Source organism: Pavona decussata, unplaced genomic scaffold (assembly GCF_977016875.1).
Source record: "Pavona decussata unplaced genomic scaffold, jaPavDecu1.1 SCAFFOLD_124, whole genome shotgun sequence".
In the NCBI taxonomy this organism is placed as follows: domain Eukaryota; kingdom Metazoa; phylum Cnidaria; class Anthozoa; order Scleractinia; family Agariciidae; genus Pavona; species Pavona decussata.
Genome location: NW_028145538.1, coordinates 810,116 through 833,790, shown reverse-complemented (window position 1 = coordinate 833,790; position 23,675 = coordinate 810,116). Strand labels below are relative to the sequence as shown.

The window sequence follows — 23,675 nt, the reverse complement described above, 5'->3', positions numbered from 1 at the left end:
GGAAGGCCAAAATTACTCCCTATGAATAATGATTAATAATTAGTCTCTACCTGCAGTTGGTGTAATTAATTCATATATTTCTTTTGGTAAAATACTGTATTTTTTTGGTAAAATGTTAAATTTCCAAATCATTTCGTTTCTCGTCAATTCCGTATTTGAATTTAATGCTAAGCAAGATTTCATTATTCAATAATACAATGTGATTGTAATGAATAAAAAAATAAATTTAGATGAAAAATTGAATAATTTAACCAATATCGTACATCATCAGACGTTTTCTAATAATTTGGCACGGTTTATTATTTTCGTTCTTGAATATTTACCTGCCTATTCAAATATCTTTTTTCTTTTGAGTGTAAACAAAACAAATACAAAAACACAAAATATTCGTCGCTTTTTGAATAGTTCACGGCCTATCGGATTGCCTGTAGAATAATCGGGAAGTTATTAATAATTTATTAACCGTGTATTTTGAGCATAAACACAAGATGGCGGATGGTCTGTTGACGTCTTCTGTGAACTATTCTTCGTCGCAGCCATCGGCTGCTCCTTTAAATCGCTCGCAGATGGGAGGTTATGATGCAGATTTTGTCAGTCCCATATCACCAGATTACTTATGTCCAATATGCCAGCTTGCTTTCCGTGATCCTGTTCAAACGCGAGATTGTGGCCATCGGTTCTGCGAATCTTGCCTTGAGCCAATTTTGAGGTGAACCTTACAGTAATGTGCCAAACAGCGCTTTGTTTAAAAGGTAAAGGCCGATATCCTTAATAATTCATCCCGTTTTCTTCCCAGAAAACCTCCAGCATTTTGCCCGATTGATCGGAGGACACTTACGAGAGAAAAGGTGAGGTGCTCGTAAATATGGTAGATGTCTTGAATCAGCCGTAAAGCTGTTATTAATTTGCCTGCTACCGTCGCAACGAATGTTTGGGGCATTGGAAGCAATACAAAAAGCAGACTGCCCTAGTTTTCTTTCCCTTTTTCACACCTACGGATAAAGACAGCTTAAAAGTGTAAGCCAAAGTCATATAAAAACGAAAATGAACTTTAAAAATCAGCTGTTAAAATCAAATATATATACTCTGCGCGAAATTCTTTGACCGGCGAATTTTCAATTCTAACCACGCAAATTAAAACACTTGATTTAATTAACAGCAGCTACATTTAATTCGTTTATAAAATTGCTGGTTATTTTGTATGGAGGAATCTTAAGATTTTGTTTACGCTTTGGGGTAAAGAAATACCCCGAGGAGTTAGCGACGAAATTTTCACTGCATTGATTTCGTGGAAATTAATAATAATCTTGTGCATTTATGATATCAATCGATATCGATAGTCATAGCTTATCGTTTGTTCATGCATCATTGTTCTGAATAGAGCAAGGACATGCATATTCAGATAAAAGTAGGAATCGTTACAGATCTGAAAGATGTACATGCCCCTTGAATGGAGCGAGAACTTTTACTTTCTGAAAATGGCAGGCCATATTTCAAGGGCATCCCGGGTGCCGTGCCATCGCGTGACGTCTGTTGTGCAGCTTTCAACCTTACAGTACAGGCTGTTCGTGTTAATCTTGTAACTTAATTGCTGCAATAATAATAGTAGCTTTGTCGGTGTATGATTTTATGCCACGGTCATGCACGAAAGCCAAACAAAACGATGTAATCTTTTTCATTTTCATTTGCTGATCGATACAATCAAAGTTAAAGGTCACTACGGTATCAGGAATCCTTCAATATACAAGCGCATAGATCGGGAGGAAGCTGCCTATCTGTGCATCTTATCTTTTCCAGTTTTCACACCAGATTTTTGATGCACTCAAATATATACATATTTTTTGCAAAGGTGTCCACTGTACCCAGCTTAGCTGGCCAACAATAAGCTGTTAATATAATGACTCGTCCCTAGGGAAAAGCAATTAAGTGTTGGATTTTAAAAGTGGTTTTGTATTGTCTCCAATAAATTAATGTTTCCAAATTTTGTTCAACACTGTTCTTGTTGATGTTTCACATTCTGAGTTACATAGAACACAGTCATAGTTGCTGAAAAGAAGTCATAGTTACTGAAAAAGAAGTGACAACGAAAAACTTTTAAACTACCGTTTCGAAAATTAAGGTAGGAAGAGGGGTCACCATGCCTGTTTTCATGTTGCTGGGCTGTCTGTAACAGTTGTGGTGTATAACTTGACTTTGCTAGATTGTGACTATTAATGTATTATATTAAAAATATAAGAGAAAACTAGCCTTGAATAAGATTAGCACCCGTCAATAATCATTATTGTGATGGTGCCACAGTGTTACAAAAAAAATTCCATAAAGTTGCCAAAAAAATGAAGCTAATGAAATATAGTCGACTCCCAATAACTCAAACCTTCAGGGGAAATTGAAAAAAGTTCGAGTTATCAAGGGTAAAATTATATAGAAAATGACCCGAGAGGAAAGGAAAATTGGTTCGAGTTAGCGAGGGTAAAATTATATTGAAAATGACCTGAAGGGAAAGGAAAATTGGTTCGAGTTAACTAGCGCAAGGTTCAAGTTAGCGAGGGTTCGAGTTATCAGGAGTCCACTGTAATATTATCACGAAAATTTTGTGGCTTCCTGGTTCCATGAGAATGCTTGAAAAATTGAATGATGGAAATATCTTGAAATTTGAAATAATTTATTGAGGGGAGTTGTATCTCTGAAAATCCATGAAATAAAGGTGGTTGCTTAGGAGAAAATGACCAATAATTTCCATTCTGAGCTTATATTAGTCTCAAAACATGCCCACACTGCTTTGTATTTCTTGACCAAGTTTTGAAAAGATTGAAGAACTTTGGAACTAAGGTCAGTGTCAAAAATTAATAAGGAAATGGTTGAGTGTTACAGTCTCCTTCCGGTCAGTTTACTCTTAAAATAATTTTTATCCTGAATCAATGGGCCTTTTTTATTTGCTTTGGGTGACAGACTGCCTCTTATCTAATCTCAACTTTGTTTACTTTTTGGGTATCTTGCTATGTCCTTAATAATATTCTTCCTGTTTCCGTGTTCAATTGCTGTTTTTGTACCCTCCCTTGTCTGAGGTGCTGTTTCCACAGAATTAGATGTTTGGGAATGAACGATCTGTTGTCAACAGTTTGAATAGAAACAAAAGTGTTTCAGTTCCCTCCTGTTGCTTTCTTAGATAGCACATTTGAAGTCTACACAAGAGAGTCAGATAAGATAAGGTTGTTGCAGCTTATCAGCCTGTTGGGAACAAACATGGGAGTCAACTATTGACCACTGATCATTCTAACATCTGCTTGTACTTATAAAATTACTTTATGTTCCATGACAAATTCCTGCCTGACATTTCCTAATTGTTTTGGTCACATATATATCATTACTTCAAGTAAATATTCATTTTCTATCATCCAAGAAGGAAATCAATTCCAGATGATTTTCTTCTTTCACTTTTAAATATTTCTTTTGGTGAGATTCCAAGGTCAGAAGGTTTTTTATCTATAATTAATCTGATAGAAGCTGGTAAACTGATACTCTTTGTCTATGTATTTCAATCTCTTAATGAAAATCATGACTCAGGATGTAGGAAGGATTGTCTGAAGCTTTTTACCAGTAATTGCCTTACAGCTCTTGTCTTGCGAGTCCTGGGAGCTTCCATTGTTCTTAAAGGTATCAGCAAGAAGTTCTTGTCTTTTTCTTTAAACTTTCACAGACATTAAGGTTGCACCTTTTCATCATCTTACACCATAATTTCTAACTTATAAGTCTGTGGATGAAATCCTAAAAATCCGTCAATGGAATCCTAAAAATCATGAGTGACCATTCAAATGAAAGCTACTGAGTAGTACAAACAAGAGTCAGATTGTTTCCGGACAGTCAGAATGTTTCCGGACTCAATTTTGCTTGTTTATTAGACAAATATGCCGTCTTTTCTACTTAATAAGCAAGTTTGACACATCAAGTTTGCTTATTAAACAAGAAAGACACTATTTTTTGCTTATTAAACAAAGAAGGCGCTCTTTTCGCTTATTAAACATGTAACTTTTGCTTATTAAACAAAACTGCACGCGTTTATTGCTTATTAAACAAAAAGTAACACGATTTGGCAGACACGAATATAATTTATCAGTCGCCATTACGGAAAAAAATATCCAGAACAAAGGCAGCCCAATCAATAAATCATTCTGCACAAAGTTATTTTGGTAGGAGTGCCGTCTGCTTAATCCTTCTTTTAAGCGAAATTAAGGCGTTATTTTCCTTTTCTGACAGCTACTTTTCTTAGAAGTTTGACTTCTCGGCACGATCAGTCGGCGGCCGTGACTTGACGATCGATGGGAGTTCACGTTTGAAAACAAGTAAAAATTCCTCTTTACTCTTATTGCTCCATCAAATGGGGAAGTTGAAATATTTGTGAATACAACAACAACGGGGCGATTTAAAGTTTTTGTTGAGCATGGCCTTAGAGCTGTTCGTTGTTCTGAACAACGAGCAGCGGCGCGCTCTATATTGTTGATTTCGTCGTTATTTGACAGTCACGACGAAATGAACAACAATTACGGCGCTTCGCGTTCAATGGATTTATTTCGCACGGACAATTTACCGCGGCCAAAAAAATATAATCTTGAAAGAGATCTTCAAGAAAAAAATGGAGTAGATTCTGCAAAGATGTTTCCACCCACAGTACCAGTAAACGTCGAATAAACATCTCAGATGATATTTAATTTGATCCTGATCTACATGTACTGCAGAACGCAAACTTTCCCAGATCAAATTTTCGTCAACCGAATTGACCGTCGAACCGAGATTAATAGCGCCGTTACTTTGATTAAAACTTGTATTTTCTATATCAAATTCATTTCAACTGTAAAGAGAAAACTATTAAGTGCCAAGACATGACAGAATGAAGGAATTACCGGAATGTAGAATATAATCCACGGTCTGATTCAGGCTATTCTTTTTTGTTTATTAAGCAAGAACGACGACTCTTTTCGTTTATTAAACAATGTAGTTTTGATTAATAAACAAAACTGCGCGTGCTTTTTGCCTATTAAACAAAACGTACCAGAAGTAAGAAGTAGACACATTACGGAAAGAAGGGCGACTCTTATCGTTTTTTATATCCACAGCTAGAGCGGCAGCGCCGCTTGATCTCCACCGCACATACAACAATTCGCGTCTTCAAAATGCTCACGCTGTTTTTACAACTTCGGTTGAAAATGTACTTTCTACGGTGGGGAAAAGCATAGAAACCTCACGCTCTTGGTTTTTAATTATTTTTTCGTTTTTTATGTTTTTGTTTTTGTCGACCTGGAAGAAATATACAAATTCAGAGACAGCGGCCACAATTCCAGTGTCACGCAATATTATGAACAGACCATTACACAGGGCCCAGTTGTTCAAAGCCCGATTAAGCCAATCCTAGATTAACAAGAACTTTGATTCGAGTTTATTAAATTACTGAGCAAAAAATATTTTTCAAAAAGATTTTTGTCCCTCAGTTTTGACGATGAATCTCCTTACCACTAGCTTAAAATTAGATTTTAAAAACATTTTTAACGAGCGAGCTGGAAACCTCGGTTAGCGTTAATCGGCTTTCGAACAGCCCAAATTCTAAAAGCCGGAGGCAAGACAAGTGAAATTTCATGATCAAGGTCTATCTCTTTCACAAAGGTTAAATATTCGCTTCAGGGAAACTTTTTTGTGACTTGTTGAAATACGGACATTTTCCAGTAGTCGCAGTTCATACTTGTTCAGGATGCAAAAACTTCGTGTTTTGCAGTTTAAGGTTATTCCATCAGTCGAGAGACCAGTTTTTAAAATCTTATAAGCTAGCTGAACAATATAACCAATAAGTTTATTTTAGATGACTAAAATTATTTTCTTTTAGCCAGAAATACAATCTTTACGATCGTTCGTTTACAGCTGCAACCAATTCGGGATTATTTTGCGCGGGAAAAAAAAAGCCGAGAATTAGAAATCAAATTTTCGATTGACAAGGCAATGTAGGATACAATAGAGATACCTTGCTATTTACGTTCTCTTATCCCTTGAAATTTTAGTTAATACATTGACTTAATTTGAACTCACCTTTTTTCTGGCGCTTTCCTCGTCCAAATTGAAGCCAACTTAAGGTCGTACCAGGTCAGGCCTCGTTGTTGTTGTTTAGCAATGCAAAATTCATTGTTTAAGTCTTGACCTTTAAATTTTGTTGTTCCTCAGACACCAAGGGCCGGATTGAAAAAACAGCTTCCGATGACTAAATGTTTAAATATAAGTTTATCAAACGCGCTGCCAGGTGAAAATGATCGCATGGAAAATTTTAGTCTGCATCCATTTGCCAAGTCCAGCCACCGCGGGTATCAACTGAAATCTTCCTTTGACAATTAGAAATATCCGTTCCTCGAGTTCCTCGTGTAATTCAGCAGATAGTCCGGCACACTGAGATTTCTGAAGAATTTACATGAAAACAGTCAGTGTCTCGCGATCGGGTCATTGCGTACCATGATGTGATATGCCAGTAAGTCATTTCACGGCCAAATTAGTTCATAGTCTCGGCCTTTTAAACTTTTTCATGAATCACCTTAAGTATAATTAAACCATGTCTTTCAAAGATCTCCTCCTTTAGGGTCGCTATAAAAACCGCCTGTAGCACATGCGGTCCTCCCATTCAAGTGATAAAGAACCTGTTTCGGTTCCCATAGCACTAAAATACGCAAAACCGCCTACAGCCGTTCTTCACCGAAAAGGAAAAAAAGCCGTTTTCGCCAAAAAAATCCACTCATATAGTTAAAGGAAGTGCACCATCGAGATTGCTGTCTGGTCCTGATCCCTTTGCTTGAGCGGGTTTCTCGAATCTCAAGCACTTCGCATCAGTTACGCCTGGCGCAAATTTGAACTCAGACGCGCGTCATTGACGACCAATCACAATGATTGCTGTCAAGATCTGTCAGTGTCAATCAAACAAAAGAAAACCAATTTTCGCGGGGAGTCACAGGAATAGTCCCCAAAAAGCCGCTAAGAAATCCTGCGCCCTCTCATCATGTCCCAAGTAAATTCTGAACTGATGAAAACCCCAGAGAGAGTTTGAATACAACCTAAAACAATCGTTGTTGTGGAATAATATTTTTAAAAGACTGAACACGGGTGAGATGAATTTTTGCGGGGTTGTTTGTCACGTGAAATTAACGCTAAGTTATATGCACCAAATTTCAATCACTCTGCCACTCATCTCACCGCATAAAATATGTACAAATGAACCAAAGAGTGGATAAAGAGTGTATAATGTGCGAAGCATTGCATGTTTATGGTATTCAAATTCGCTCTAGAATTTTCATCAGTTCAGAATTTACTAGGGAACCTTTCTTTCTCTTTTTTTTTTTTTTTTTTTTTTGATACTCTGCATGATGAGAGGGCGCTGGGTTTCTTACCGGCTTTTCAGGGACTATTCCTCATAAAATGACGCTTGATTCCCCGCGAATCCCGCGAAAATTGGTTTTCTTTTGTTTGATTGACACTGACAGATCTTGACAGCAATCATTGTGATTGGTCGTCAATGACGCGCGTCTGAGTTCATATAGCGCGCCAACGAACGCGAAGTGCTTGAGGTTCGAGAAATCCGCACAAGCAAAGTGAACAGCAATCTCGATGGTGCACTTCCTTTAACTATGTGAGTGGATTTTTTGGCGAAGACGGCTTTTTTTTCTTTTCGGCGAAGAACGGCTGTATGCGGTATTGCGTATTTTAGTGCTATGGGAACCGAAACAGGTTCTTTATCACTTGTATGGGAGGACCGCATATGCTACAGGCGGTTCTTGTAGCGTCCCTAAAGAAGTCAGTGGAGGAGATCTTTGAAAGACATGGTTTAATTATAATAAAGGTGATTCATGAAAAGGTTTAAATGGCCGAGACTATGAACTAACTAGGCCGTGAAATGACTTACTGGCATATCACATCATGGTACGCAATGACCCGATCGCGAGACACTGACTGTTTTCATGAAAATTCTTCAGAAATCTCAGTGTGCCGGACTATCTGCTAAATTACACGAGGAACTCGAGGAACGGATATTTCTAAATGTCAAAGGCAGATTTCACTTGATACCCGCGGTGGCTGGACTTGGCAAATGGATGCAGACTAAAATTTTGCATGCGATTATTTTCACCTGGCAGCGCGTTTGATAAACGTAAACTTATATTTAAACATTTAGTCATCGGAAGCTGTTTTTTCAATCCGGCCCTTGGTGTCTGAGGAACAACAAAATTTAAAGGTCAAGACTTAAACAATGAATTTTGCATTGCTAAACAACAACAACGAGGCCTGACCTGGTACGACCTTAAGTTGGCTTCAATTTGGACGAGGAAAGCGCCAGAAAAAAGGTGAGTTCAAATTAAGTCAATGTATTAACTAAAATTTCAAGGGATAAGAGAACGTAAATAGCAAGGTATCTCTATTGTATCCTACATTGCCTTGTCAATCGAAAATTTGATTTCTAATTCTCGGCTTTTTTTTTCCCGCGCAAAATAATCCCGAATTGGTTGCAGCTGTAAACGAACGATCGTAAAGATTGTATTTCTGGCTAAAAGAAAATAATTTTAGTCATCTAAAATAAACTTATTGGTTATATTGTTCAGCTAGCTTATAAGATTTTAAAAACTGGTCTCTCGACTGATGGAATAACCTTAAACTGCAAAACACGAAGTTTTTGCATCCTGAACAAGTATGAACTGCGACTACTGGAAAATGTCCGTATTTCAACAAGTCACAAAAAAGTTTCCCTGAAGCGAATATTTAACCTTTGTGAAAGAGATAGACCTTGATCATGAAATTTCACTTGTCTTGCCTCCGGCTTTTAGAATTTGGGCTGTTCGAAAGCCGATTAACGCTAACCGAGGTTTCCAGCTCGCTCGTTAAAAATGTTTTTAAAATCTAATTTTAAGCTAGTGGTAAGGAGATTCATCGTCAAAACTGAGGGACAAAAATCTTTTTGAAAAATATTTTTTGCTCAGTAATTTAATAAACTCGAATCAAAGTTCTTGTTAATCTAGGATTGGCTTAATCGGGCTTTGAACAACTGGGCCCTGTGTAATGGTCTGTTCATAATATTGCGTGACACTGGAATTGTGGCCGCTGTCTCTGAATTTGTATATTTCTTCCAGGTCGACAAAAACAAAAACATAAAAAACGAAAAAATAATTAAAAACCAAGAGCGTGAGGTTTCTATGCTTTTCCCCACCGTAGAAAGTACATTTTCAACCGAAGTTGTAAAAACAGCGTGAGCATTTTGAAGACGCGAATTGTTGTATGTGCGGTGGAGATCAAGCGGCGCTGCCGCTCTAGCTGTGGATATAAAAAACGATAAGAGTCGCCCTTCTTTCCGTAATGTGTCTACTTCTTACTTCTGGTACGTTTTGTTTAATAGGCAAAAAGCACGCGCAGTTTTGTTTATTAATCAAAACTACATTGTTTAATAAACGAAAAGAGTCGTCGTTCTTGCTTAATAAACAAAAAAGAATAGCCTGAATCAGACCGTGGATTATATTCTACATTCCGGTAATTCCTTCATTCTGTCATGTCTTGGCACTTAATAGTTTTCTCTTTACAGTTGAAATGAATTTGATATAGAAAATACAAGTTTTAATCAAAGTAACGGCGCTATTAATCTCGGTTCGACGGTCAATTCGGTTGACGAAAATTTGATCTGGGAAAGTTTGCGTTCTGCAGTACATGTAGATCAGGATCAAATTAAATATCATCTGAGATGTTTATTCGACGTTTACTGGTACTGTGGGTGGAAACATCTTTGCAGAATCTACTCCATTTTTTTCTTGAAGATCTCTTTCAAGATTATATTTTTTTGGCCGCGGTAAATTGTCCGTGCGAAATAAATCCATTGAACGCGAAGCGCCGTAATTGTTGTTCATTTCGTCGTGACTGTCAAATAACGACGAAATCAACAATATAGAGCGCGCCGCTGCTCGTTGTTCAGAACAACGAACAGCTCTAAGGCCATGCTCAACAAAAACTTTAAATCGCCCCGTTGTTGTTGTATTCACAAATATTTCAACTTCCCCATTTGATGGAGCAATAAGAGTAAAGAGGAATTTTTACTTGTTTTCAAACGTGAACTCCCATCGATCGTCAAGTCACGGCCGCCGACTGATCGTGCCGAGAAGTCAAACTTCTAAGAAAAGTAGCTGTTAGAAAAGGAAAATAACGCCTTAATTTCGCTTAAAAGAAGGATTAAGCAGACGGCACTCCTACCAAAATAACTTTGTGCAGAATGATTTATTGATTGGGCTGCCTTTGTTCTGGATATTTTTTTCCGTAATGGCGACTGATAAATTATATTCGTGTCTGCCAAATCGTGTTACTTTTTGTTTAATAAGCAATAAACGCGTGCAGTTTTGTTTAATAAGCAAAAGTTACATGTTTAATAAGCGAAAAGAGCGCCTTCTTTGTTTAATAAGCAAAAAATAGTGTCTTTCTTGTTTAATAAGCAAACTTGATGTGTCAAACTTGCTTATTAAGTAGAAAAGACGGCATATTTGTCTAATAAACAAGCAAAATTGAGTCCGGAAACATTCTGACTGTCCGGAAACAATCTGACTCTTGTTTACAGTACTTTCCTGCCGTGCTGTTTATTATGCTGTGCAAGGTGGTTCTAACTTTTGAACCTGTGAATGAAATCCTAAAGTGTGACCATTCAAATGAAAGCTACTGAGCAGTACTTTCATGTGGTGCTGTTTATAATTTATGCTGTACAATGTGGCTCTAACTTTTAAGTCTGTGAATGACCATTCAAATGAAAGCTACTGCTCAAGTAGTACAAGTCATACTTTTTTGTGACCAGTGCTGTTTATTATACTGTACAATATGGTTCTAAATTTTGAATAAGTAGATGAAATTCAAATGAAAGCTACTGAGCAGTACTTTCCTGTGTTATGTCAGTTGTGTGTTAATCAATTATACAAGGAGCTGATTGGAAGACATTTCAGTTGCTAGTAACAAATAATTTGTGTTATCAAAGAAAGTAACTTGAAGTGACCAGTTTTCAGACAGAACTCAGAGCTATGATATTGCCCTGAATATTGTTAGTACCTGTGTTGAGCTATGATAATCATATTTTCTAAGTAGATGACAGATTTTCTCATCCATTGTTATGTATCAACCTTTTCGAGTCACATAAACCCTATGTAGATGGGGGGGGGGGGGGGGGGGGAAGGAGGAGGTATATATTTGAGCAAACGCCCGAAGCTTCAGGACTTTATCAGAAATTTATCTCAGAAAAATTTGATGTGGTCAGTAAGTGTTGATTGACTTTGATAATACCATGGCAACCAATTTTTGACAGGCAGTTTTTTCAGAAAATAGAAATTCAGTTTTTAAAATGAAGAAAAATCACTTTTCTTCCTGGCACTGTTGTGATTTTAGCCCATTATAGTGTTCCTTTAATGGTCTGGGTTACTTTTTGTTAAATTTTGGCGCTTTCCTGAGGTTTTAGGAGAATCCAGAAATCCAAGATGGCCACCATTTGGCAAACATGACTAAACAAGATGCCCCTCTAATGGCATTACACGGAATGCTTAATGTAGCCCCAATTATTCCCCATTGTATGTTTCGCAGATATTTAAAAAATATCCTCCCTTGGCTATTGAAATAATTGTCTGAATGGTTTTATTCAGATATATTGCGTGATACTTATCGTTGTGTTACTAGGAATCATACCAGAAATAACTATGCAATAACGTCATGACCCCGCTGAACTGGTCTGGCCTCCTCTAGCTCTAATTTTTCGCGTTGATCATTCGATCTGTTTCTTAAAGCGGATTTTCTTTGCTGTGAACTCTCCCAATTTCCGCCGTTTCAACTGTCGAGTACTACCTAGAAGTTATTATTTCGATTTACTGCTTGAAAAAGGTTGGTTTTCTCTCTGAAAACGGCAGATCCGGAGTCTTAAATTCAGACATGTGGCCGCCATTGAACGAAAACAACTTTTCCAAATGATGATTTGCTTTGACGTCACACAAGTAGAGATGAGTGGGTCCCCTCCCTCGTGATATATATACGCGCAGATAATGGAGTTTGATTGGGCCGCTTTTGTTCAAGACAATCAAAACAATAGATCCCTTCTGGGAGAGGGAAGAATTTAATCTAGTTTTAATGAATAAATCAAATGATGATTTTACGTCACACAGAAGTGATGAGTGGGTCCCCTCTCTCGTGATATGTACCTGAAAAATAGATTTTGATTGGGCCGCTTCTGTTGAAGACAATCAGAACAATAAATCCTTACTAGGGGAGGACAGAGTTTAATGCATAAATTAATGTGCACATTTATGACACCGATGAAAAAAAAGATACCCGACCGAAACCTAGACACGTCATGCCCTGCGGGCATTCCGTGTAATTACCACATCATATGACATCATCACTTCGCGATGCAGACCTCAAAGGAGACATCTTTGGATGTACTATCTAGCTTCTAAGTCTCACTGTCATAGCCTTTATACTTTCAAAGTTATGGAGGGTGGGGGGGGGGGGGCACAATCAGCCCTACTCAGCCCCAGAAGACACATAAAGCCCGGTCTAGATAGGGTTACATCTGTGGATGAAATGCACAGTGAGCGTCAATTTTGTCCACAGACTGGAGTGGTCATTCAGCCATGCGTGTGTTGCAATGTTGGAACCTTTTTAACTTGTGAATGCGCACATGCACAATGAACAAGTTGTAGCGATGGTGCAGTTTCACTTGGTTGGTTGGTTGGTTCAGTTGTTAACTTTCGGGCATGCACACTTAAAATAAAAAAAAACGTGAAAAATTTTTAATCAGCGCAACAGAAAAATCAGTAGGGAATAAGTTTACAATCATTTTTATAGTACAAGAATGGTTATTTCTCGTTACATGATCGGACAAAGATATAATTTCTTTTAGCTTTCAAGGAAGTGTCCATAGCCGTCTTAATTCCAACGAGACGCTTTTCAGAGCGTTTATGTGGGATGCGTTGACTATGTTTAGCACTAGTGGCCTCATTTATTGTACGCCTCACCGATTTTTTAACCTTCCCTCCCTTCGCGATTGAACTAACTGAACAGTTTTAGTCAGAAAGATTGCGTGATATTGAGTTGCGCTACTTGAAATTTTGCCGCCTAAAAATAGTTCCCGCCAGAAAATGTCTTCAGCTGAAAGGAGCACTCTTTTTATCTGAAAAGTTCACTGCTAATCATAACTTTTTGCATACATGAAAACTTGACAACTTTCATCATATTTTTGCTTCTCATACAAAAGTCTTTCGTTGTACCGGAGATTCTATTACAATAACGCGGCGTGACTCACGTTTTTTACTCTGGTTATGTAAATAAAAGTGTAATTAAGATTACAATGTAAGATTGCAAATTGTTTTCGTTTCATCAAAAAAAACAGAAAGAAAACAGGCAAAAAGCTTTCCTAAATGAAAACTTTTAGTAAAAATTGACAATCAAACCTTTAATGTTTTTGTGAAGTGGATTTCCAGTTGCGTTTAAGCATCAAATCGACAAAGTCATGCGATGTGTGTTTTAGCTTATCAATGATCTTTCCCCCACGTATTCTGGATGGTTCTACAACTGTCAAACAGAAGCATGATTCCTTTGCTTTAAACTCTCCAACTTCCACCGTTTTCACTGTCGAGTGCTTCTTAGAAGTTATTCTTTCGATTTACTGCTTCAAAAGGGTTAGTTTTCTTTTTGAAAACGGCACATTGGAATCTAAAACATTAAAACAATATGGCCACGCCACTAAAGTCAAGCCTTTTCAGTTCCACCGAGAGATCACTAGGACCTGAATAATCACAATAGTAATTAACTCCCGTCCGATCCCTCCTGACATACACTAAAATATTGCATTCTGATTGGACCGTTTTTGTTAAAGACAATAAGGACAATACGAGACAAAAAGATCCCTCTAGGAGAAAACTGAATTTGATACATCTAAAACGAGTTAATAATTGAAAGATGCGCATTTGTGGATACAAACGGCCCCCATTTTATAACGTGGGCTGCACAGGCATCCCACGTAATTACCGATGTGTCATCTGCATTCATGAGTTGGCTCACAGGAGCCTTTGATTTAAAGGCTTTTGTGTTTATAATATGTTCACTAACTCTTGTTTTTAAGCACCTTCCAGTTTCTCCAATATAACTCCACGAACAGTCGGCACATGGAATCTTGTAAACAACATTTGTCTGTTGATCAACCAGTGGTCCTGACTTGGGGGAAATAAATTCCTGCTGCTAGGTCTTGAGGGGTACTCTGCTTGTGGTTTGGATTCCATTATTTCCAAGTAGTCTTGTGACTGGTTCGGTTAGGCCTTTGATATATGGCAAAACTACGAAGCTGTGATATGGGTTTGGGGAGGGTCTAGACCCATTTAAAGAACAACCCAACTAACTCTTCTGGGGATGGAGTAGTTAATTCAGGTGGTTTCTTCTTCAGGATGTTTGAAATGAAAGATTGGGGGTAGCCGTTTGATACCAGGGCATTTGTGACATAAGTCAGTTCTCTTGATATACCCGCAGAGGTGCTTGGAAGGTTAGAAGCCAATTCAGAAGAGTAGAGGCAGTACTTATTTTGTGTTTTTCCTTGTGGTGTGAATAAAAATCCAAGTACGCCATCCCTTCTGGATACTAAGATGTCCAAGAAGGATATCTGTCCATTGAACATTCTCAGTTCTCTGACTGGACTACCCATTGCACAACAGTGTATCTGTTTGTAAATAGAACCATTGTATATGAAGTAGTTATTTGATAGAGTGAAATCCAAGCCTGGTTATCCCCTCCAGCCCATTGTTTCAGCTCTTTACAATACATCTAAATTTCTCACTGACATCCTGGCACCCATCCAGATCTGCAATGGTTACTTTGTCCCTAATTCAATGGAATTTGCTGATCAAGTCACCATCCTAGAAATTTCTAATAACGAAGCCATGGTTTCATCGGATGTGGTTTGTCTCTTCACAGCTATACCTGTCCAAAAAGCCTGTAAATATATCTGAAAAAAGCTCAACAAAGACACCACCCTACACCTAAGAACCAAAGTCACCACCAAGGAAATCATCTCACTCCTGGAATTTGTTTTTTATTCCCACAAAGAATTTTTATTGTTTTTATTATAATTTTTTCTTTTTCACACTTTTAGCTGTATATATTTCATGTTTGCACTTTTTATTCATCACTTGTCAAAGATTGCAGACTGGCAATCGAAAGCTCATTATAACTTTTTTCAGCTTTTTACCAGAGAACGCTTTAAATTATGTCTTACCATGGTTACTTGTCCATTTTTAAAAAAATATAAATTATGTTGGGATGATCTTGCCGCCAAGTACGTCATTTTGTCTTGGGGTTAAGAATTCTCCAGATGTCAACTAAGTCCAAATTTTCAGAGAAGTCTTGAACCACTTTTGAGGCGTTTTTATGTGTTCTGGCAAGGCCGCCCTTCTTGTCCTTTTCCAGGTCAAGCACTAATTTTAAATCACCACCGATTATAATTTCTTCTCATTGAAAGTCTGAAAGATGCTCAAAAAGGGATTCAAACAAGTTCGGGTCATCGTCATTTGGGGCGTAAATGTTAGCCAAGGTAATAGGTTTACCATTTACTTCATTATCCCAGATTATGGAACCACTGTTGGGGTCTAGGAAGACCTTAAGAACATGAAAATTAAAGTTGTTATTGAATAGAATACCAACAACCGCTTTGTTGCTTGTGCAGTAACTAAAAAGTGCCTTTCAGAAGCCCATTGGTCAGAAATGACAGCACAACAATGAACCTCCTGCAGCATATATATTGACATATCTTTTGTTCTCAACCAATTAAACACCTCTCTTCTTTTGGTATAGCTCCCTAATCCCCTGGCAAATAAGAGATTCAATTTTCAAGTCTATTGTTTCAAGATACATGTATGTAAAACGAAATTTACACGACTGTTTTGCATTTCCATAACAGAAATTTGTGAATAACATAGCTTCAAGCTGTTGTTGTGTAAGCACTTAATCATACCCTGAAGCCGACAAACTAACAAAAACACACACACAAGGTGCATAAAAACAAATAAGGACTAGTGACAAAGAAGTTTTAAATTATATACAAAAAAGAGAACCTCTAGTGAGGCAATACTGAGTTTGGTTCCTATTATCCCCCGCATTGGTTGCTGATAAGATCCAGTCCAGAAGGATCAAAACTTGGCAATGTCTGAGGAAAATAAGCAGAAGACAGACTATTGAGATCTCTAAAAGCTCAATTTCATGAAAACAATGTCAACAAAAGAAGGGACTTGCCAGACCTCTAACATAAAAAGGGGGGTTTATTAGTTGATGGGAAAGATAGAATGGTTACATCCGAGACACCAATACTTTTTTGCAAGAATGTTTGCAAGGGACTGGAAGGGTAACTGTTGTATACTTCTCATTCTTTCATTTAAACTAGGATTATATTATTTTCTGTGTAACTTTTAGGTGTACCCAGACAGAGCATGCAAAAGAACAGTGCTGTCTCTAACAGTAAAGTGCTACAACAGTGGTAATGAGTGTGACTGGACAGGCGAGCTTATAAACCTTCCAGTGAGTGTACTAGTTGATTTACTGGATTATAGTGATAATAGTTAACCAATGGTAGCTGTCTTCATACTGTTGTTACTGTTACTTATCATACACCGAAAAGCCCGTTTGGGGATCGAGTGTTAATAAAATTTCTATTGTATTGTACTGTATTGAATTATAATTATTTATATAGTGCATTTTTCATATGGTTATAGCCTGTGGTTGCAGTAGAGCGGCAAAATTTAAGTGAAGACTTGACTAGTTAATTGCATTTATGAAGACAGCTTTTTTAAACAGCAATGATATTTAGTAACCCTGTAAATTTCACAACTTGTCACAACTGCAGTTATGACAAGTGTTCATGTCAAAGTTGTTATTATGGTCCCCATGGGCATTCATCACATCAGGACGTAGTAATTCACTGTCTGTTGAGACCAAAGTTAATTTGCCTTTATTGCCGTATTTGTTTTTCCTGCATGTGGCTGATTTGTTGGCTTTCAAATAATACGTAAAGAAACAGCTACAATCTTGGACAAAAATGATTCCACCACTACAGTGATTCATCAACAACTCAGCCCCCCTGCCCCTCATCAATTTTTGTCCCCCCCCCCCCCCCCCCGAGAAAAGGGCTGGGTAATTGTCCAGGCTTCAAAGCAGCATTGAGTGAGGGGGAGGGGGGAGTTAAGGTTTGCTACTCTCCAGGCGGTGTTTTCCTTTAAGGGAAATTGAAATATATGCACAAAATTTGCATTTTTGCTTATTTTATTAACTATTTTTGTCCAAGATTATAGTTATTTGATCCAAATGCATACTGACTTAAACCAGAAATGTATAGTATTAGAAAATATCCATTTCACCCCTCCCACAGAAGCTTTTTTTTAATTATTCTTGTTACGAGCAGGCGTGGGAGGGAAGAGGCAAAGTGCTCTATTGTACACCCCACAGGTTAATACATATTCTCTACAGGGATGAGATATTTTGCAAGAACAGAAGTTCTGTGATTGTCACTTTGAAGTTGTTAGCTAATGAATGCTGTCTTGTATAAATACTTGCAATTGATTGGCTCACACAGTGAGGTTTAGATAAAGCATCCGTTGAAATCAATGTTAACTATTTTCTATTTTCTGAGATGCTTTGCCTGAGATGGAAATTTTGATCTTTAAAGTCTGCCACTTTCTGTGTCAAATCATTGCATCCTCATTACCAGGATTTTTGACCAAAGCCATAGTCAAATGTGCTTTACTGAAACGGGGTGAGATCGAAAGCCAGCCTGCGAAGACACAATTGCCAGACCCTTCGTGACTGATGAGTGAATGCAAAAAAAGACCAGGCCAGTACACTGGAGACCGCAGCCCCTACGTCCCCCTGTATGCGCTTTTGAAAAGGAAAAATTGTGGGAGCAATTTGGTATAGTAGTCAAAAATAACACGTCTTGTGATAACGTGAGACCATCTGAATGACCCTATGGATTCTTCTTGCTGGGCAAAAAGATAGCAAAGCTTTAAAAATTCACCGAAGGAACCTTGAAATTTCAGAGAATACATTGCTGAAAAAGGGTGCTAGAGAATTACATATTTTGGTTTGAAATAGGATCAGGGTTTGGAGAACAAAGCTGCATGCCCCCACCACCCCATGAACACCTTTCATAATATTCCCCTGTCCTTGTTATCCAGATTATATAGTGCATAAAACCTCGGACAGAAGAGAATAGAGTTACCCTTAGTTTGTAACTCATACTAGTAGGTGTTGGTGTTTTTGTAAGTACTCTGGTGAGCTTCCTTTGGCATATCTGACTACCAGCTGTCGGTCATGAGAAATGAACATAAATCTTTATCAGTGAGAACATTTTTTTTCTCTCAAGGTGCTCTTTGCTTAATGAGGGCAAACACAATTTTTTTTTCCAGACCCATCTAGAAAATTGCAAACGAGTTCCCATTAAGTGCATAAACAACTGTGGAAGGACAGACATTCCAAGGGATCAGGTAATGAACTGGAATAAAAATGTATTGTCAAAAATCAAAAGGGTGGCTTTAAAATCTATATCAGGACATTTTGGTTGCTGCTGTTACTTTCTTTAGCTAAGAATGTAAATGACTAACTGGATACCTGGTAAAATATACATTAAATGTGTTAATGAATGTTGCTTAAAATATTCTTCATGAGAGTATTAAACAACAACATTAGTCTTTCTTAGCTGAAGAAGGTTGCAGCAGCGACCGAAATATCCTGATATAGTTTTTAAAGCCAGTGTCAACTTTTAACCCTTTCAATTTTTAACCATTCCTGCCTAGAAACCAAATGGTTTAAATAATGTCCTAATGACCAATTCAGGTCAGTTAAATTATGGACTCATTCTGTGTTCATTGAGGTACTTATTGGATTACCATTTGTACCCTGTTTCAACCAAACCCTTCATTGAAATCTAATCCAACATGTCAACACGTTGTGAGACTGCGAAAGGAACTGCTCTTTCAAGGAGCTGAGCAGATCAATCTAAATTACAATAGATTACTATAAAAAAATTTTAATAAGCTAAATTACAATGAAATTATAAATATAAGATAGCAAGTGATTTATTAATAAGTTGTTTAAGATGTAATATTCAAAATGAAGGCAGGGCAGTAGTTGCTTTCTTGGTCCTAATGCCCAATTCAGATGAGTTAAATTATGGACCACTCTGTGTTTAATTGTCAGCTGGAGCTGATTTGAGACAATTTGGATTACTGCTTGAACCCCGTTTCAATCAAACCCGTCATTGAAATCTAACCCAATATGTCAACATCCTTTAAAGAAAAAACCCTTCAATGGTGAGGGACTTTAATTATTATTTTATTTTTACCGGCGTCAGTGACCTTTCCAAAAATAGTTATGAATGCCTTTCTTGTGATAGATGTCAAGCCATGTGGATGTAGATGGTGATTGTCCTCTTGCCATTGTGCCTTGTCAGTATACTGATATTGGATGCAAATTTAAGGTGAGAAAGTAGAGGTGACTGATTTTACTGGAGTTTGTGAACTGGCCTACTTACCGGTAATGTTATTTGTTTTTGGAGGATCAAGTGCAAGAACATAATATTCAAAGAACTGCAGATTGTACGTTCAAGGGTGCCTTCAGTTCAGTAGCACCTCACAATTATTTTACAGATAGCCAAAACCCTACATTGAATTAAGGACGGTGCCTACTAATACCGAAGTATTTTTGTGCGGTTTATGACTATGCGGGAAAAGCAAGGGCTATGGAAATCCAAAAAGAAAATTGGGAGTAACCATGCCTATTTTAGAGATAATTAAGCAACAATTATTTTGAGATGCAGTAAAATACAAAGCAATGTATGCCGGCCTTTTTTTTTCCAAGTTGAAGCTTTATTATCTCTGAAAAATGCATATGGTTACCCCCAATTTTCTGTTTGTATACCAAAAGCACTTACTAAGTTCTGCTTTCTCCGCATAGTTATAGGAAACCCGAGTATCACGAGATGCGCAGAACATATGCGCAGTAACAATAGTAGGCACCGTCCTTAAGGCTTACAGAACTGGCTATTCAAATATTTCATTGGTTATTTTTTTAAGAAAACAAACTCTTGAGTTTTCCGCATGGTTGAAACTTGAAGGTCTAGATTGTCATGCTAGAGTTCCAACTCAATATGATTTTTATATTTTGGAACTTTGTGTGCAAAAATACCCCACTGTTAGGAGGCACCGTTCAAGAAGAAAGAATGGTGTTTTTTGGTTGCAAGCTTTGTTTGTGCCATAAGGTGGTCATATAACAGCGTGGCCATGTATGTTGGGGTACAAAGTTTGATCTCTACCTTTAGACAAAAACTTCCAGCATACACCAAGTTTACCAAAAGCTGAGTTTGGCTGTTGATATATCAAGTCCTGGTCAAAGAAAGATCAGGGTTGGTTGTCAGTACTTGCCTTGATGGGTTTTCTGTTATAACGTAAAAATGGACATCAGTCAGAGACCACGAAAAAAAGAATAAAAATATTAAAATGAAATAAATGGGAATTTCAGTGGATTCCACGGGGTAGCTTTTCTATCCACCATTTCCAGGTGGAATTGGAATTTGGAAATGTTGGTTTTTGTGGAGGGAGGAAAATTGGAGTACATGGAGAAAAACCCTCGGAGCAAGGACGAGAACCAACAACAAACTCAACCCACATATGATGACGCCGGGTCCAGGAAACGAACCCGGGCCACATTGGTGGGAGGTGAGTGCTCTCACTACTCCGCCATCCCTGCTCCCCGTGCGTCAATATGCAGTGGTCTCTAGAAAGTTCACTAGTTTAATTTTTCTTGCTGTGCATATATGGCCAATATAAAATTGCTTGCCAGATTACTTAACAAATTATACTCAACTCAGTCCACGTACCATGACATGACTTGTCTTCTGAATAAATTATATAGTGATTCTCTTGTGTCTGGATTTGGTACAGGGACGACGAAACGAGATGGACAAGCATGTCCAGGATAATATGCAAATTCACTTGGACTTGGCTCATCTGAGAATAAGAGAACTGGAGCAAAGGCAGGAATATGTGTGCACAAATGGAAAATTTCTGTGGAAAATCTCCAACTACTCGCAGTTGTTTCAGCAATCTGCAACCAAGAAGGAAAAAGAAAAGCTTTGTAGTCCACCCTTTTACACAGGACAGTATGGTTACAAGCTGCGAGCAGAAGCTTTCTTAAATGGTCTTGGGCACGGGAAGGGAACTCATCTTTCTCTCTACGTTGTGATAATGAAAGGAGAATATGATGCCATACTGCCATGGCCATTTCAGCAACGAGTGGACTTTGTGCTTATCGATCAAGATGATGACATGGGTGTGCGGCAGAATAAAGTTTGGAGACTGTCGTGTGACAGGGACAGCGATTATTTTAAGCGACCAAACAAGGTTAAGAGTCTTGGGTTTGGTTGCCCTAAGTTTGTATCTTTGGATACACTTAGAACTCGAAACTACATACGAGATAATACGATATTCATAAGAATCGATGTGGAGTCCCTGGATGCCTCTTGAATTCCTTTCTTAAAGGGACCCTCCCCTCTTAAAACAAATCGACTTTAAATTGTTGGAAATAGTGTCCAGATTTCCTGATGATGCCGTTGATCGGCGAAAGCTTGGATTTTAACCTTTAATTTTAACAGTGGTTAAAGGCCTCATTCGAACATCAATATTTCCAAGGTAATTTTAATTGATGGAGAGAGCATTTTAGTGTTCTAAAAATTGGATATGATTATCGCCTTTTTTGTGTTTAAATTTCCATTGTGTTACACTAAATTCTTCTTTTGTGTTCGGTTGTTTTATGGAATAAAATATTCTGAGAATGCTAAACCACGGCCATTTCGGATTTATGACGTTATATGGTCACCGTTATATATTGTCTAGAAGCATAGAAGTTCTTTTGTGTAGAATAATTGTTGGGCATCCCTATGACATCATGGAATCCAAAAAGGCAGCTAAATGCTATCTCTTCGTTTTAAATTAAGCTTTGAAATTTGCACACTATTTCCAACAATTAAACGTCAATTTTGTTGTGAGAGCGGTGGTTCCCTCTAACTTACATACTGTATTCCATTGTCACTTGACGTCATTGTCTAACTTAGAGAAGAAACATTACGAAATGGGTACCAGCAAGCAATTTGGGAAAGCTGAAAAATTACAGCAAATAGCCTGGTGATAGACTAGCAAATATTCCCACTTGTTCTGAAGTGGGTGTCCTGTGGCTCGGGTACACGAGGTTACCCTGCCTCTTTGTCTTTTTCTGTTCCTGTTGTTACAAACTGCGTTTGTCATAGAATGTCTGATAAATCAGGCTACATCAATTCCTTTCCTTTATTTTGTAAGAAGCTAACCTGAGTATAATTTGGACATTCAAAGATATAGTAGAGGGGAACTTATCGCGATGGTGGAGCGTCTGTCACATAGGAATTAGTTATTATATTATAAAAAAAATAAATAATGAAAAACGAATAAGACAGGAATTGAGGCAGGAAAAGGTGGTATCTAAATTTACAAATTTATAATATTATACAATTTCACAACAAATTAATATTTTTAGTTTTTCCCGTGGGGAGCTTATCGAAAAAAATGTTATGTAAGAGATGTTCGTGGTGATTCTTGCAGATGATTTGAAACCAGTTGATTGATTTTCTGCAATACTTGACAATTTGCATGCAACGTTCGACTTAAAATAAATCTGTGTCCACCTCACAAAAAATTGTTGCGTGCATGATTTATACAAACGGTGGACTGTAAATATTTACTACATGTCGACAATCATACAATATCACGTCGTAAGCACGTAAAATGATGATCATCCTGGTGAGTGTAGTCCTGAGAAGGACTGTTTGAGGTGACATAAGAGAGAGTTAGAATCGCCTTTACTGCAAACGTGAGATTCGCGTTTTTGTTTCTTAAAAAAAAATGAGTACATAGATGAGAATAGGGTAGAAAAATTTTGGTGTTCGATGCTAACGCAAAACTACTCAGTTTTACTGAGAAACTGAGAACTGTGAGCGGCAAATGAAGGGTAAACATGGTCACGTGGTCATTTTTGCCGTTTGCGTTAAAATTCAAATCTCGCTATTGTCTGATGTTTCGACAACCAGTAGTCATCACCTGAGTAAAATGTGAAACTCCAGTAGATCGTTTAAATGTCTCTGGTTATTGACCATCTACTGGTGCTCCACAATTTACTTGACTCCGATGACGACTTCTGCTCCGGTTGTCAACACGTCAGTCAATGTCACCTCAAACAGTCCTTTTCAGAACTACACTCACCCTGGTGATCATAATTTACGTACTTATGACATGACTCCTGGGTTCAAATTATTGACTATGCCATATCGATAGATCATTCAATAATCAGATAAGGAACTAAAAGAATAAAAAGACCGTATCCCATGAGCATTTCTCTTATTTCTTTGGTTATTCAAGCTTACTCGTAGCCAACAGAGAGAAAGTTTTAAGAGGCCTAGTTGCTCAAAGCCAGATTAAGCTAATCCTGGGTTAACGTGAACTTTGATTCAAGTTTAATTAATGATCAATGAAGATTATTCAAAAAGATGTTTGTTTCTCAGTTTTGACTCGGGCGTTTTTTTACTGTTACCTTAAATTTAG

At 37.7% G+C, this 23,675-nt stretch overlaps 1 protein-coding gene across 1 annotated transcript; it reads left to right on the top strand.

Annotated features, from left to right (window-relative positions):
- The first annotated feature begins 340 nt into the window (after positions 1-340).
- On the top strand, positions 341-23,459 carry LOC146469350 (TNF receptor-associated factor 4-like). Its single transcript, XM_085123406.1, has 6 exons — positions 341-709; positions 797-848; positions 16,471-16,575; positions 18,459-18,536; positions 19,445-19,528; positions 20,991-23,459. Exons 1-6 carry the CDS (start codon positions 489-491, stop codon positions 21,570-21,572), a joined length of 1,122 nt encoding a protein of 373 aa, XP_084979532.1. The 5' UTR covers positions 341-488; the 3' UTR covers positions 21,573-23,459.
- Positions 23,460-23,675: the final 216 nt, after the last annotated feature.